Genomic DNA, 14,921 nt, shown 5'->3' on the forward strand with positions numbered 1-14,921 from the left:
ACCCCACCCCAAAAATTCCCTAAAATCCCCAAACCCTCCAAAAATTCCCTAAAATCCCCAAATCCCCAAAAATATTCCCTAAAAATTCCCTCAAAATCCCATCCAAATCTTCCCCAAACCACCCCAAAATTCCCTAAAAATCCCAAAAATTCCCTCTAAACCACCCCAAAACCTCCCAACCCCACCCCCAAAAATTCCCTAAAATCCCCAAACCCTCCAAAAATTCCCTAAAATCCCCAAATCCCCAAAATTCCCTAAAAATTCCCTCAAAATCCCATCCAAATCTTCCCCAAACCACCCCAAAATTCCATAAAAATCCCAAAATTCCCTAAAAATCCCCTCAAAAATCCCCTCAAAAATTCCCTAAAACTTCCATCCAAATCTCCCCCAAACCCCCCCAAAATTCCCTCAAAATCCCCCCCCAAATTCCCTCAAACCCCCCCAAAATCCCCCAAAATTCCCCCAAAAATCCCCAAATAAATTCCCCAAATTCCCCGGAATTCGCCCCAAACCTCTGGATCTGCTCCTGGATCCTTCGCAGCAGCAGCGACTCCGAGCCCGGGGGAGGGGAGGGGGGGGTCCCGGGGCTGGGGGGGGCTCCAGGAATTCCCGAAATTCCCAAAATTCCGGAGGAAATCCCCGGGGAAAGTTCTGGAATCGGGGGGGGGCTCCGGCCCAGCAGCGCCCGCAGCCGCCGGGCCCTCATGGCCAGGATGGTGTCGCTGTAGCCAACCTCGTCCAGGTACCTGATTTGGGGGAAAAAACGGGAAAAATGGGAATTTTAGGGGTGGGGAATGGTGGGAAAAGGTCCTCGAGGGGAAAATCCTGAAAATTCCCAGGAAAATGGGAAAAAATCCCACAAAAATGGGAAAAATTGCCACAGAAATGTGGAAAATTCCCCTGAAATTCCTGTGAAAATGCCACAAGGATGAGGGAAAATTCATGGAAAAATCCTGGAAAAATCCACCCTAAAATCCCAGAAAAGGCTCCACAAAAAATCCTGGAAAAAAATCCCACGAAAATTCTGGAAAAAATCCCACAAAAATTCCGGAAAAATCTCCACAAAAATCCTGGAAAAATCCCCTCAAAATTCTTGCAAAAATCCCACAAAAATCCCTGCAAAAATCCTGCAAAAATTCCCCACAAAAATTCTGGAAAAATTCCCACAAAAATCCTGGAAAAAATCTCCACAAAAATCCAGGAAAAATTCCCACAAAAATCTTGAAAAATCCCCACAAAAATCCTGAAAAAATCCCACAAAAAACCTGGAAAAGTCCCAGAAATTCCCGTGGAAAGTTCTGGAATTGGGCCCTCATGGCCAGGATGGTGTCGCTGTAGCCAACCTCGTCCAGGTACCTGATTTGGGGGAAAAACGGGAAAAATGGGAATTTTAGGGGTGGGGAATGATGGGAAAAGGTCCTCGAGGGGAAAATCCTGAAAATTCCCAGGAAAATGGGAAAAAATCCCACAAAAATGGGAAAAATTGTCACAGAAATGTGGAAAATTCCCCTGAAATTCCTGTGAAAATGCCACAAGAATGCGGGAAAATTCATGGAAAAATCCTGGAAAAATCCACCCTAAAATCCCAGAAAAGGCTCCACAAAAAATCCTGGAAAAAAATCCCACGAAAATTCTGGAAAAAATCCCACAAAAATGCCGGAAAAATCTCCACAAAAATCCTGGAAAAATTCCCTCAAAATTCTTGTAAAAATCCCACAAAAATCCCTGCAAAAATCCTGCAAAAATTCCCCACAAAAATTCTGGAAAAATTCCCACAAAAATACTGGAAAAAATCTCCACAGAAATCCTGGAAAAATCCCAGAAAAAATCCACACAAAAATCTTGGGAAAATCCCTTCAAAAATCCTGCAAAATTTCCCACAAAAATCCTGAGAAAATTCTGGAAAAATTCCACAAAAATCCTGGAAAAATCCCCACAAAAATTTTGGGGAAATCCCCACGAAAATCCTGAGAAAATCCCAGGAAAAATCCCACAAAAACTTTTTGAAAATCCCAGAAAAAATTCTGGAAAAATTGTGGAAAAATCCCAGAAAAAATCCACACAAAAATCTTGGGAAAATCCCCAGAAAAATTCCGGAAAATTCCCCCAAAAATTCTGGAAAAATCCCAGAAAAAATCCACACAAAAATCCTGGAAAATTCCCACAAAAATTCCACAAAAATCTCCACAAAAATCCTGGAAAAATCCCCTCAAAATCCTGGAAAAAATCCCCACAAAATCCTGAGAAAATCCTGGAAAAATTCCACAAAAATCCAGGAAAAATCCTGAAAAAATCCCCACAAAAATCCCGAGAAAATCCTGGAAAAATTCTGGAAAAATCCTGAGAAAATCCTGCAAAAATTCCCACAAAAATCCAGGAAAAATCCCAGAAAAAATCACCCAAAAATATTGAGAAAATCCTGGAAAAATCCCCACAAAAATTTCGGGGAAAATTCTGGAAAATTCCCACCAAAAAACCCCAAAATCCCATCCAAAATCCCAGAAAAACGGCCCCAAAATCCTCCAAAAATTCCGCAAAAATTCCACAAAAATTCTGGAAAAATCCCAGATAAAATCCACAAAAAATTCCCACAAAAATCCAGGAAAATTCCAGAAAAATCTCGGCAAAAATCCCCACAAAAATCCCGAGAAAATCCTGGAAAAATTCTGGAAAAATCCTGAGAAAATCCTGCAAAAATTCCCACAAAAATCCAGGAAAAATCCCAGAAGAAATTCCACAAAAATCCTGAAAAAATCCTGGAAAAATTTACAAAAATCCAGAAAAAAATCCTGCAAAAATCCCCACAAAAATCCAGGAAAAATCCTGGAAAAATCCCCCAAAATATTGAGAAAATCCTGGAAAAATCCCCACAAAAATTCTGGAAAAATCCCACCAAAAATGCCCCAAAATCCCATCCAAAATCCCACAAAAACGGCCCCAAATCCTCCACAAATTCCGCAAAAATTCCAGAAAAATTCCGGAAAAATCCCAGATAAAATCCACAAAAAATTCCCACAAAAATCCTGCAAAATCCTGCAAAAATTCCAGAAAAATCCACGAAAATCCTGAAAAAATCCCCGCAAAAATCCCACCAAAAATCCCACCAAAAATGCCCCAAAATCCCATCAAAAAACCCACAAAAACGGCCCAAAATCCTCAAAAAAATTCTGCAAAAATTCCACAAAAATTCTGGAAAAATTCCCCCAAAAATTCTGGGAAAATCCCACCAAAAATGCCCCAAAATCCCACAAAAACGGCCCCAAAATCCTCCAAAAATCCCCCAAAAATTCCCATAAAAATCCTCCAAAAATCCCACAAAAATTCCCACAAAAATCCTGGAAAAATGCCCCCAAAATATTGAGAAAATCCTGGAAAAATCCCCACAAAAATCCTGGAAAAATTCCCCCAAAAATTCTGGGAAAATCCCACCAAAAATGCCCCAAAATCCCACCCAAAATCCCACAAAAACGGCCCCAAAATCCTCCAAAAATCCCCCAAAAATTCCACAAAAATCCCCCAAAATTGCCCCAAAAAGTCTCAAAAATTGCCCAAAAAACCCCCAAACCCCCCAAATCCCAAAAATTCCCCAAAAATTCCCCAAAAATTCCCAAAATTCCCCAAAATCCCCAATAATCCCAGCACTCACTGGCGCAGGAGCTGCCTCCCCTCCTTCCAGGCTCCCTCCAGCTCCACGGGGCCGTTGGACACTGGGGGAAATCAGGGTGAGAAACCCAAAAATAACCCAAAAGAACCCAAAAGAACCCAAAAATAACCTAAAAATAACCTAAAAATTATCCCCAAAATAACCTAAAAATAACCTAAAAATTATCCCAAAATTATCCCCAAAATAACCTAAAAATAACCTAAAAATTATCCCAAAATTATCCCAAAAATTATCCCAAAAATACCCAAAAAATCATCCCAAAATAACCCAAAAATACCTCCAAAATAACCCCAAAAATACCCCAAAATTATCCCCAAAATAACCTAAAAATAACCTAAAAATTATCCCCAAAATAACCTAAAAATAACCTAAAAATTATCCCCAAATTATCCCAAAAATAACCCAAAAATAACCCAAAAATTATCCCCAAAATTATCCCAAAAATAACCCAAAATTATCCCAAAAATTATCCCCAAAATTAACCCAAAAATAACCCAAAAATAACTCAAAATAGCCCAAAAATTATCCCAAAAATAACCTAAAAATTATCCCAAAAATTATCCCAAAAATAACCCCAAAACTATCCCCAAAATAACCCAAAAATAACCCCAAAATAACCCAAAAATAACCCAAAATTATCCCCAAAATAACCCAAAAATAACCTAAAAATTATCCCCAAAATAACCTAAAAATAACCTAAAAATTATCCCCAAATTATCCCCAAAATAACCTAAAAATAACCTAAAAATTATCCCAAAATTATCCCAAAAATTATCCCAAAAATACCCAAAAAATCATCCCAAAATAACCCAAAAATACCCCCAAAATAACCCCAAAAATACCCCAAAATAACCCAAAAATAACCCAAAAAAACCCAAAAATACCCCAAAAATTATCCCAAAAATTATCCCCAAAATAACCCAAAAATTATCCCAAAAATACCCCAAAAATAACCTAAAAATTACCCCCAAAATATCCCCAAATCAGCCCAAAAATAACCCAAAAATAACCTAAAAATTACCCCCAAAATACCCCAAAATCAGCCCCAAATCAGCCTAAAAATAACCCAAAAAAACACCAAAAATAACCTAAAAATTACCCCAAAAATAACCCAAAAACAAGCCCAAAATTACCCCAAAAACCACCCCCAAAATAACCCAAAACCAGCCCAAAAATAACCCAAAAATATCCTAAAAATTACCCCAAAATACCCCAAAAATAACCAAAAATTACCCTAAAAAGAACCCAAAAATAACCTAAAAGTTACCCCAAAACCACCCAAAAAATAACCTAAAAATTACCCCAAAATATCTCCAAATCAGCCCCACATCAGCCCAAAAATAACCCAAAAATAACCCAAAAATTATCCCAAAAATAACCTAAAAATAACCCCAAAATAACCCAAAATCAGCCCCAGATCAGCCCCAAATCAGCCTAAAAAATAACCCAAAATTACCCCAAAAATAACCTAAAAATTACCCCAAAAACCACCCCCAAAATAACCCAAAAATTACCCCAAAAACCACCCCCAAAATAACCTAAAAATAACCCAAAAATAACCGAAAAATTACCCCAAATTACCCCAAAAATAACCTAAAATTTACCCCAAAAACCACCCCAAAATCCCCCAAAAAGAACCAAAAATGACCCCAAAAATCCCCCCAAAAATTCCTAAAAACCCCAAACCCCAAAAAACCCCAAAACCCCAAAAATCCTCAAAAAACCTCACAAAAATCACCCTAAAAGCCCCCAAAACCTTCAAATCCCCGCCCCAAACCCCTCAAAAATCCCCCCAAAAAAACCCTAAAAATCCCAAATCCCAAAAAACCCCAAAAATCCCCCAAAAAACCCTAAAAATCATCCCAAAAACCCCAAAAAATCATCCCAAAACCCCTAAAAATCCTCCAAAAAACTTTAAAAATTACCACAAAATTCACCCCAAAATCTTCAAATCCCCGCCCCAAACCCCTCAAAAATCCCCCCAAAAAAAACCTAAAAATCCCAAATCCCAAAAAACCCCAAAAAATCCCCCAAAAAAACCCCAAAAATCACCCAAAACCCCCAAAAATCCTCACAAAAACTTTAAAAATCACCCTAAAAGCCCCCAAAATCTTCAAAACTCTGCCCCAAACCCCTCAAAAATCCCCCCAAAAAAACCCTAAAAATCCCAAAACCCCAAACCCCAAAAACCCCAAAAATCCCTCAAAAACCCCAAAAAATCATCCCAAAAACCCCCAAAAAAATCATCCCAAAAATCCCCAAAAATCCTCACAAAATTCACCCCAAAACCTCCAAAACCCCACCCCAAACCCCTCAAAAATCCCCCCAAAAAAACCCTAAAAACCCCAAATCCCAAAAAATCCCAAAAATTCCCAAAATCCCAAAAATCCCCCAAAAATCATCCCAAAAATCCCCAAAAATCCTCCAAAAAAACTTAAAAAATTCACCCCAAAACCTTCAAAACTCTGCCCCAAACCCCTCAAAAATCCCCCCAAAAAACCCTAAAAACCCCAAAAATCCCCTAAAAAACCCCAAAAATCACACAAAACCCCCAAAAATCCTCAAAAAAACTTTAAAAATCACCCTAAAACCCCCCAAAATCTTTAAATCTCTGCCCCAAACCCCTCAAAAATCTCCCCAAAAAAACCCCTAAAAACCCCAAAACCCCAAACCCCAAAAAACCCCAAAAATCCCCCAAAAATCATCCCAAAAATCCCCAAAAATCCTCCAAAAAACTCACAAAATTCACCCCAAAACCTTCAAAACCCCGCCCCAAACCCCTCAAAAATCACCCCCAAAAAAACCCTAAAAACCCCAAGACCCCAAACCCCAAAAACCCCAAAAATCCCCCAAAAATCATCCCAAAAATCCCCAAAAATCCTCCAAAAAACTCACAAAATTCACCCCAAAACCTTCAAATCCCCGCCCCAAACCCCTCAAAAATCCCCCCAAAAAAACCCTAAAAACCCCAAATCCCAAAAAATCCCAAAAAAATCCCAAAAAATCCCCAAAAATCCCCAAAATCCCCAATTTGGGCCCACCCGGCTCCTCCGGGCGCTTCTCCCCCGGCGCCGCCTCCGTCCCAAATTTCAGCTTCTGGAACTTGGACCTGCGGGGCAAAATTTGGGGTTTTTTGGGGCTTTTTGGGGTTTTTGGGGTTTTTTGGGGTTTGGGGAAGAGTTTGGGGTTTTTAGGGTTTTTTGGGGGGATTTTTGTGAGGTTTTTGGGTGATTTTGGGGCTTTTTGGGATGATTTTTTGGGGTTTTTTGAGGGATTTTTGGGATGATTTTTGGGGTTTTTTTGGGGGGGATTTTTGGGGTTTTTGGGGTTTGGGGTCTTGGGGTTTTTAGGTTTTTTTTGGGGGGGATTTTTGAGGGGTTTGGGGTGGAGTTTTGAAGGTTTTGGGGTGAATTTTGTGAGTTTTTTGAATTATTTTTGGGGGTTTTTGGGATGATTTTTTGGGGTTTTTTGGGGGATTTTTGGGGGATTTTGGGATTTTTTGGGATTTTTGGGGTTTGGGGTTTTGGGGTTTTTAGGGTTTATTTTGGGGGGACTTTTGAGGGGTTTGGGGTGGGGTTTTGAAGGTTTTGGGGTGAATTTTTTAAGTTTTTTTGGAGGATTTTTGGGGATTTTTGGGGATGATTTTTTGGGTTTTTTGGGGATGATTTTTGGGGGTTTTTGGGGGGATTTTTGGGGTTTTTGGGGTTTGGGGTCTTGGGGTTTTTAGGGTTTTTTGGGGAGATTTTTGAGGGGTTTGGGGTGGAGTTTTGAAGATTTTGGGGGTTTTTGTGGTAATTTTTTAAGTTTTTTTGATGATTTTTGGGTTTTTGGGATGATTTTTTGAGGATTTTTGGGGGATGATTTTTAGGGGGTTTTGAGGGGTTTTTGGGATTTGGGGTTTTTAGGGTTTTTTGGGGGGGATTTTTGAGGGGTTTGGGGCGGGGATTTGAAGGTTTTGGGGTGAATTTTGTGAGTTTTTGGGTGATTTTGGGGGTTTTTGGGACCATTTTTAGGGCTTTTTTGAGGGATTTTTGGGGTTTTTGGGGTTTGGGGTTTTGGGGTTTTTAGGGTTTTTTTGGGGGGGATTTTTGAGGGGTTTGGGGCGGGGTTTTGAAGGTTTTGGGGTGAATTTTGTGAGAGTTTTTTGAATTATTTTTGGGGGTTTTGGGGATGATTTTTAGGGGTTTTTTGGGGGGATTTTGGGGGTTTTTGGGATTTGGGGTCTTGGGGTTTTTAGGGTTTTTTTGGGGGGATTTTTGAGGGGTTTGGGGTGGGGTTTTGAAGGTTTTGGGGTGAATTTTGTGAGTTTTTTGAATTATTTTTGGGGATTTTTGGGATGATTTTTAGGGGGTTTTGAGGGATTTTTGGGGTTTTTGGGGTTTGGGGTTTTGGGATTTTTAGGTTTTTTTTTGGGGGTGATTTTTGAGGGGTTTGGGGCAGCATTTTTAAGGTTTTGGGATTTTTTTGGGGGGTGATTTTTGGGGAGTTTTGGGGGTTTTTTTAGGATTCCTGGGTATTTTTTACAATTTCTGGGTATTTTTTTTTAGGATTTCTGGGTATTTTTTAGTGTTCATTTTTAGGATTTCTGGTTGATTTTTAGGATTTCTGGGTGTTTTTTTAGGATTCCTTTAAGGATTTCTGGGTATTTTTTACAATTTCTGGGTACTCTTTAAGATTCCTGGGTATTTTTTAGGATCCCTGAGTATTTTTTATGATTTCCTGGGTATTTTTTACAATTCCTGGGTATTTTTCAGTATTCCCGGTTGATTTTTAGGATTCCTGGGTATTTTTAAGATTCCTGGGTATTTTTAGTATTCCTGACTATTTTTTAAAATCCCTGAGTATTTTTTAAGATTCCTGAGTATTTTTTTAGGATTTCTGAGTATTTTTCAGTATTCCCAGTTGATTTTTAGGATTCCTGGGTATTTTTTAGGATTCCTGGGTGTTTTTTAAGTTTCCTGAGTATTTTTTAGGATTTCCTGAGTCTTTTTTAAGATTCCTGGGTGTTTTTTAGGATTCCCTGAGTATTTTTAAAGATTCCTGAGTATTTTTTAGGATTCCTGGGTAATTTTTTTTTTCTGGGTATTTTTTAGCACTTCTGGTTGATTTTTAGGATTTCTGATTATTTTTTAGGATTTCCGGGTATTTTTTAGGATCTCTGGGTGATTTTTAGGATTCCTGGGGGTTCTTTTTAGGATTCCTGGGTATTTTTTAAGATCCCTGAGTATTTTTTAGGATTCCTGGGTATTTTTTAGGATTCCTGGGGTGTTTTTTTAGGATTTCTGGGTATTTTTTAGCATTTCTGGTTGATTTTTAGGATTTCTGATTATTTTTTAGGATCTCGGGGTGATTTTTAGGATTTCTGGGGGTTCTTTTTAGGGTTCCTGGGTATTTTTTAGGGTTCCTGGCTGATGTCCAGAACTCTTGGATGGTTCCTGGCTCCATCTCAGGGGTTTCTGCCCCACCTCTCCTGCTTGAGGGCGAACTCCAGCATCCGGATCCTCCTCACCAGGTCCAGCTTGAGGCTCTCCTGGCCCTGGCGCTCGCCCTGCAGGAACGCCACCTGCGCCTTGGGGACACCACAGGGGACATTGGGGACATTGGGGGGATTGGGGACATTGGGGACACTCAGGGGCATTGGGGAGATTTGGGACATTGGGGGGATTGGGGGACATTATGGGGATTGGGGGACACTGGGGACATTGGGGATACTCAGGGGCATTGGGGACACTCAGGGACATTGGGGAGATTTGGGACATTGGGGGGATTGGGGGACATTGGGGACAATTGGGACACCCAGGGGCATTGGGGACATTGGGGACACTCAGGGGCATTGGGGGTATTGGGGACATTGGGGACACTCAGGGACATTGGGGACAATGGGGACATTGGGGACATTGGGGACACTCAGGGACATTGGGGACAATGGGGACATTGGGGACATTGGGGACACTCAGGTCCCTGAGGCTCTCCTGGCCCTGGCGCTCGCCCTGCAGGAACGCCACCTGCGCCTTGGGGACACCACAGGGGACATCAGAGGGGACATCAGGGACATTGGGGGGATTGGGGGACATTGGGGATACTCAGGGGCATTGGGGAGATTTGGGACATTGGGGGGATTGGGGGACATTGGGGACATTGGGGACATTGGGGACACTCAGGGACATTGGGGGGAATGGGGATACTCAGGGACACCCAGGGACATTGGGGACATTGGGGACACTCAGGGAAATTGGGGGCATTGGGGACACTCAGGACATTGGGGGTATTGGGGACATTGGGGACACTCAGGTCCCTGAGGCTCTCCTGGCCCTGGCGCTCGCCCTGCAGGAACAGCACCTGCGCCTTGGGGACACCACAGGGGACATTGGGGACATTGGGGACATTGGGGGGATAGGGGGACATTGGGGACATTGGGGATACTCAGGGATATTGGGGACATCGGGGATATGGGGGACATTGAGGACACTCAGGGACATTGGGGACATTGGGGACACTCAGGGGCATTGGGGAGATTTGGGACATTGGGGGGATTGGGGGACATTGGGGACACCCAGGGGCATTGGGGACACTCAGGGACATTGGGGACATCGGGGATATGGGGGACATTGGGAGGAATGGGGACATTGGGGACACTCAGGTCCCCGAGGCTCTCCTGGCCCTGGCGCTCGCCCTGCAGGAACGCCACCTGCGCCTTGGGGACATTGGGGACATCAGAGGGGACATCGGGGATATTGGGGACATTGGGGGGATTGGGGACATTGGGGACACTCAGGGGCATTGGGGAGATTTGGGACATTGGGGACATTGGGGATACTCAGGGACATTGGGGACATTGGGGACAATTGGGACACCCAGGGGCATTGGGGACATTGGGGACACTGAGGACATTGGGGACACCAAGGGACATTGGGGACACTCAGGGACATTGGGGACACTCAGGGACATCGGGGACATTGGGGGGATTGGGGACATTGGGGACCCATGGTGTGACAGGGAGGTCACCCAGTGCCCATCCCAGTATCTCTGGTGTCACCCCAGTGTCCCCAGTACCCTCCCAGTCCATCCCAGTATCCCCAGTCCATCCCAGTACCCTCCCAGTCCATCCCAGTACCCTCCCAGTGCCCATCCCAGTATCCCCAGTATCCCCAGTACCCTCCCAGTATCCCCAGTACCCTCCCAGTACCCTCCCAGTCCATCCCAGTGCCCCTCCCAGTGCCCATCCCAGTATCCCAGTACCCTCCCAGTGCCCCTCCCAGTATCCCCAGTACCCTCCCAGTACCCTCCCAGTCCATCCCAGTACCCTCCCAGTCCATCCCAGTGCCCCTCCCAGTATCCCCAGTATCCTCCCAATACCCTCCCAGTCCATCCCAGTACCCTCCCAGTCCATCCCAGTGCCCCTCCCAGTATCCCCGGTGCCGTGTCCCGGTGCCTCCCCCGCCCCTTCCCGGTGTCCCCACCCCCTCCCCGCCGTCCCGGCCGCCATTTCCTCCCAAGATGGCGCCAGCAGCGGCCACCCCACCCCGGTGACCCCCGCTGTCCCCTCCGTGTCCCCCTCGCTGTCCCCTCACCGTCCTTCCCCTCATGAGGGCAGCGCCGCCGCCATTACCTGCAGCTCGGCCCTCTCCGCTTCCCAGCGCCCTTTCTCCGCCTCGAACCGCGCCCACTCGTGCTGGATGAAGTGCAGGATGCCCGGCAGGCTGAGGCCGGTTCGTGCCGCGGGTTCGGGGCCCGGAACGGGGCCCGGAGCGGGGCCGGGAACGGGGCCGGGGGGCGGAGGTTGGGCCCTGACCGGCGGAGCCCGTTCGGCCGCCATGGCGGCTGCCACAAAGGGAGCCACAGGCGGCAGCGGCTTCCTGCCACAAAGGGAGCCGGAAATGGGGCGGGGAAAGGGGCGTGGTCATCGAAAAGGGGCGGGGCTAATGGAGGCGTTGTTGCCGTGGAAACGGGGGGAGCGGTGAGGGAATTTTGGGTTTTTTTGGGGGAATTTTGGGGGCTATAGGGTTTTTTTTGTAGGGTTAGAGGGGATTTTGGGGGGTTTTTAGGGTTTTTAGGATTTAGGCCCGGACCGGCGGAGCCCGTTCGGCCGCCATGGCGGCTGCCACAAAGGGAGCCACAGGCGGCAGCGGCTTCCTGCCACAAAGGGAGCCGGAAATGGGGCGGGGAAAGGGGCGTGGTCATCTAAAAGGGGCGGGGCCAATGGGAGGCGTTGTTGCCGTGGAAACGGGGGGGCTGTGAGGGAATTTAGGGTTTTTTGGGGGGCTTTAGGTTTTTTTTTGTAGGGTTAGAGGGGATTTTGGGGGGTTTTTAGGGTTTAGGCCCGGACCGGCGGAGCCCGCTCGGCCGCCATGGCGGCTGCCACAAAGGGAGCCGGAAATGGGCCGGGGAAAGGGGCGTGGTCATCCTGAAAGGGCGGGGCTAATGGAGGCGTTGTTGCCGTGGCAACGGGGGGAGCTGTGAGGGAATTTTGGGTTTTTTTGGGGAATCTTTGGGGTTTTTGGGTTTTTTATGGGGTTAGAGGGATTTTTTTGATGGTTTTAGGGTTTTCCCAGGGATCTTTGGGAGGTTAGAGGGGATTTTGGGGGGTTTTAGGGTTTTTTGGGGTGTCATCGGGGATTTTGGGGGATTTGGGGAGGTTTTAGGGTTTTTAGGGGGGTATTTGAAAGGTTAGAGGGAGGTTTTTGGGGAGTTGGGTTTTTTTGGGGGGTCTTTGGGGATTTTGGGGGGTTTTAGGCTTTTTCCAGGGGTCTTTGGAAGGTTAGAGGGGATTTTGGGGGGTTTTAGGGCTTTTTGGGGTGGTCTTTGGGGGGGTTACAGGGGATTTTGGGGGGTTTACAGGGAATCTTGGAGGGATTTGAGGCATTGTAGGGAATTTTTCATATTTGGGGGAGGGTTTTAAGATTTTGGGTGGGTTTGCGGTTTTTTTGGGGGTCTTCGAACCGTTCGAGCGAATTTTGGGGCGTTTAGGAGATTTAGGGGCGGCCATTGGGGGGGGTTATGTGGGATTTCAGGGCCCTTTGGGATATGAGAGGGGATTTTGGGCGGTTTTAGGATCTTTCTGGGGGTTTTTAGGAGATCACAGGCGATTTTTGGAAGCTTTGGGGCGGGGTTTAACCATCGCGAGTTCATTAAGACATTAATTACCAACCCCTCATTAACATTTCCATCTCCACAGCGCCACCGCGTGGTCACCTCGGGCATCGCCGCCACTACAGACCCGAGCGCAGCGACGCCGTCGAATTAACTCACGAGCCGCCTAATTAACTAATTAACCCCTTGATTAATGCCTTAATTAACCCCCACCATGAGAATCACCCCCTGCCAGGCCGCCCTGGCCGCCGCCATCGCCCTCAACCTCCTCCTCCTCCTCTGCTCCCGCCTGCTCCCCGCCGCGTCCCCTCAGTGCCGCCGCCCCCGGCGCGCCGCCGTCCCCGAGGCCGTCCCCGGTGTCACCGTCATCCTCCGCGACTTCGACGGCCCCGACCACGACGTGGCGGCCACCGCCCGCTCCTTCTCCTCGCTGCCCGGCGTGGCCGTGCTGGTGGCGGCCGAGGTGTCCCCGTACCCTCCGGTGCCGCTGCCGGCCGGCGTCGCCGTGCTGTCCCTTCGGCCGGAGCCTCACCGGCCGCCGCCGCGGCCGGAGCTGGCCGTGCGCACCCGCCACGTGGCTTTGGTGCCGGACGGCGCCCGCGCCGCGCCCGGTTTGCTGAGGCGCATGAGGGACGTCCTGGAAGCCGCCTCGGACGGCGCCGTCAGGGCGGTGGCGGCGGCCGTGGGGCGGCGGCGGCCGCGCTGTTTGAGCGCGGAGGTGGACGTCAAAGCGTGGACGGTTCGCTACGGCCACGCCGACCGCCAGAGCGACCGCCGCGATGACGGTGGCAACCGCCGCGATGACGGTGGCGACCACAATGACGATGGCGACCACAATGACGATGGTGACCACCACGATGACGATGGCGGCCGCCAAGGCGACCTTTGCGGCGCCCTGGACGGCGCCCCGGCCGTTCTGCTCCTCCGCGCCCGTGACCTCTTTGCGCTTCCCTTCCCGCTCGCCCGCCCCGTTCTCACCTCCCTGTCCCTCCAAGCCGCCGCCCGCGGTTGGCGCCTCCTCCTCCTCCCGGCCGCCGCCTCCTTCCCCTCGGGCCCTCGTCCCCCTCTGTCCCCTCACGCCCTTTGGAGAGCCCAGAGCTCCTCGGACGCCCAGCGCCGGGCGCTGCTGGAGCGCTTCGGGGTCAAGCTGGAGGTGCTGCCCGACGGCTCCCGGCGCTGGCACGGCTGCGCCAAGGACACCCCGCGCTGCTTCGGCACCGTGCGCCGCCAGACCCCCGAGTATCTCCTGGCCGGGCGCTGGACGCCGCCGTGCTGCCTCCGGGCGCTGCGCGCCACCGCCCGCCACGTCCTGGAGCAGCTGGAAACATCCGGAATCCGCCATTGGCTGGAAGGGGGGACCCTCCTGGGCGCCGTGCGCCTCGGGGACATCATCCCCTGGGACTACGACGTGGACGTGGGCTTGTACCTCGAGGACGTCCCCAAATGCCCCTGGTTGGCGCAGGTGGTGGCCTCCGGAGGACCGGTGGAGGATCCTCAAGGGTTCCTCTGGGAGAAAGCGGCCGAGGGGGAATTTTTCCGCGTGCATTTCAGCCGCGCCAACCGGCTGCACGTGGACCTGTGGCCGTTCTACGTGCGGCCCGGCACGGCCCTGCTGACCAAGGACACGTGGCTGGGTCACAGGCAGGACGTGGAGTTCCCCGAGAGCCTGGTGGCGCCCCTGGGCACGGTGCCCTTCGCGGGGCTGGCGGCCAAAGCCCCCAACGATCCCCGGGCCTTCCTGGAGCTCAAATTCGGGCCCGGGGCCATCGAGAACCCCGAGTACCCCAACCCCGGGCTCAGGAGGCTGGCGCAGGATGTGGGCAATAAAACCCGGCGGTGACAGTGGGGACAGCCTTGGTGTCACCTTTGGGGTCCCTGTGCCACCCTTGGGGTCCCTGTGCTGCTTTACCTGGCCCTGGTGCCACCTTTGGGGTCCCTGTGCCGCCATTGGGGTCCCTGTGCTGCTTTACCTAGTCCCTGTGCCACCTTTGGGGTCCCTGTGCCATCCTTGGTGTCCTCCTGTCACCCTTGGGGTTCCTTGTGGCACCTTTGGGGTCCTTGTCCCCCTTTACCTGGCCCTGGTGTCACCTTTGGGCTCCCAGTGTCACCTTTGGGGTCCCTGTGGCACCATTGGGGTCCCTGTGGCACCCTTGGGCTCCCAGTGCCA

General features: G+C 48.5%; 2 protein-coding genes across 2 annotated transcripts; one reads left to right on the top strand and one right to left on the bottom strand.

The window, feature by feature from the left end:
* Window positions 1–512: 512 nt before the first annotated feature.
* On the bottom strand, window positions 513–12,865 carry LOC136570979 (striatin-4-like; the record flags this gene model as incomplete). The annotated part of the gene is made up of 6 exons (XM_066571396.1): window positions 12,813–12,865; window positions 11,274–11,520; window positions 9,130–9,233; window positions 6,706–6,773; window positions 3,647–3,707; window positions 513–746 (listed from the first exon to the last, which is right to left on the bottom strand). Coding segments are annotated over exons 1-6 (767 nt in total), but the record flags the coding sequence as incomplete, so codon positions are not given.
* On the top strand, window positions 11,152–14,599 carry FKRP (fukutin related protein). Its single transcript, XM_066571401.1, has 2 exons — window positions 11,152–11,373; window positions 12,840–14,599. Exon 2 carries the CDS (start codon window positions 12,969–12,971, stop codon window positions 14,592–14,594), a length of 1,626 nt encoding a protein of 541 aa, XP_066427498.1. The 5' UTR covers window positions 11,152–11,373; window positions 12,840–12,968; the 3' UTR covers window positions 14,595–14,599.
* Window positions 14,600–14,921: the final 322 nt, after the last annotated feature.

This window comes from Molothrus aeneus, unplaced genomic scaffold (assembly GCF_037042795.1).
Source record: "Molothrus aeneus isolate 106 unplaced genomic scaffold, BPBGC_Maene_1.0 scaffold_470, whole genome shotgun sequence".
In the NCBI taxonomy this organism is placed as follows: domain Eukaryota; kingdom Metazoa; phylum Chordata; class Aves; order Passeriformes; family Icteridae; genus Molothrus; species Molothrus aeneus.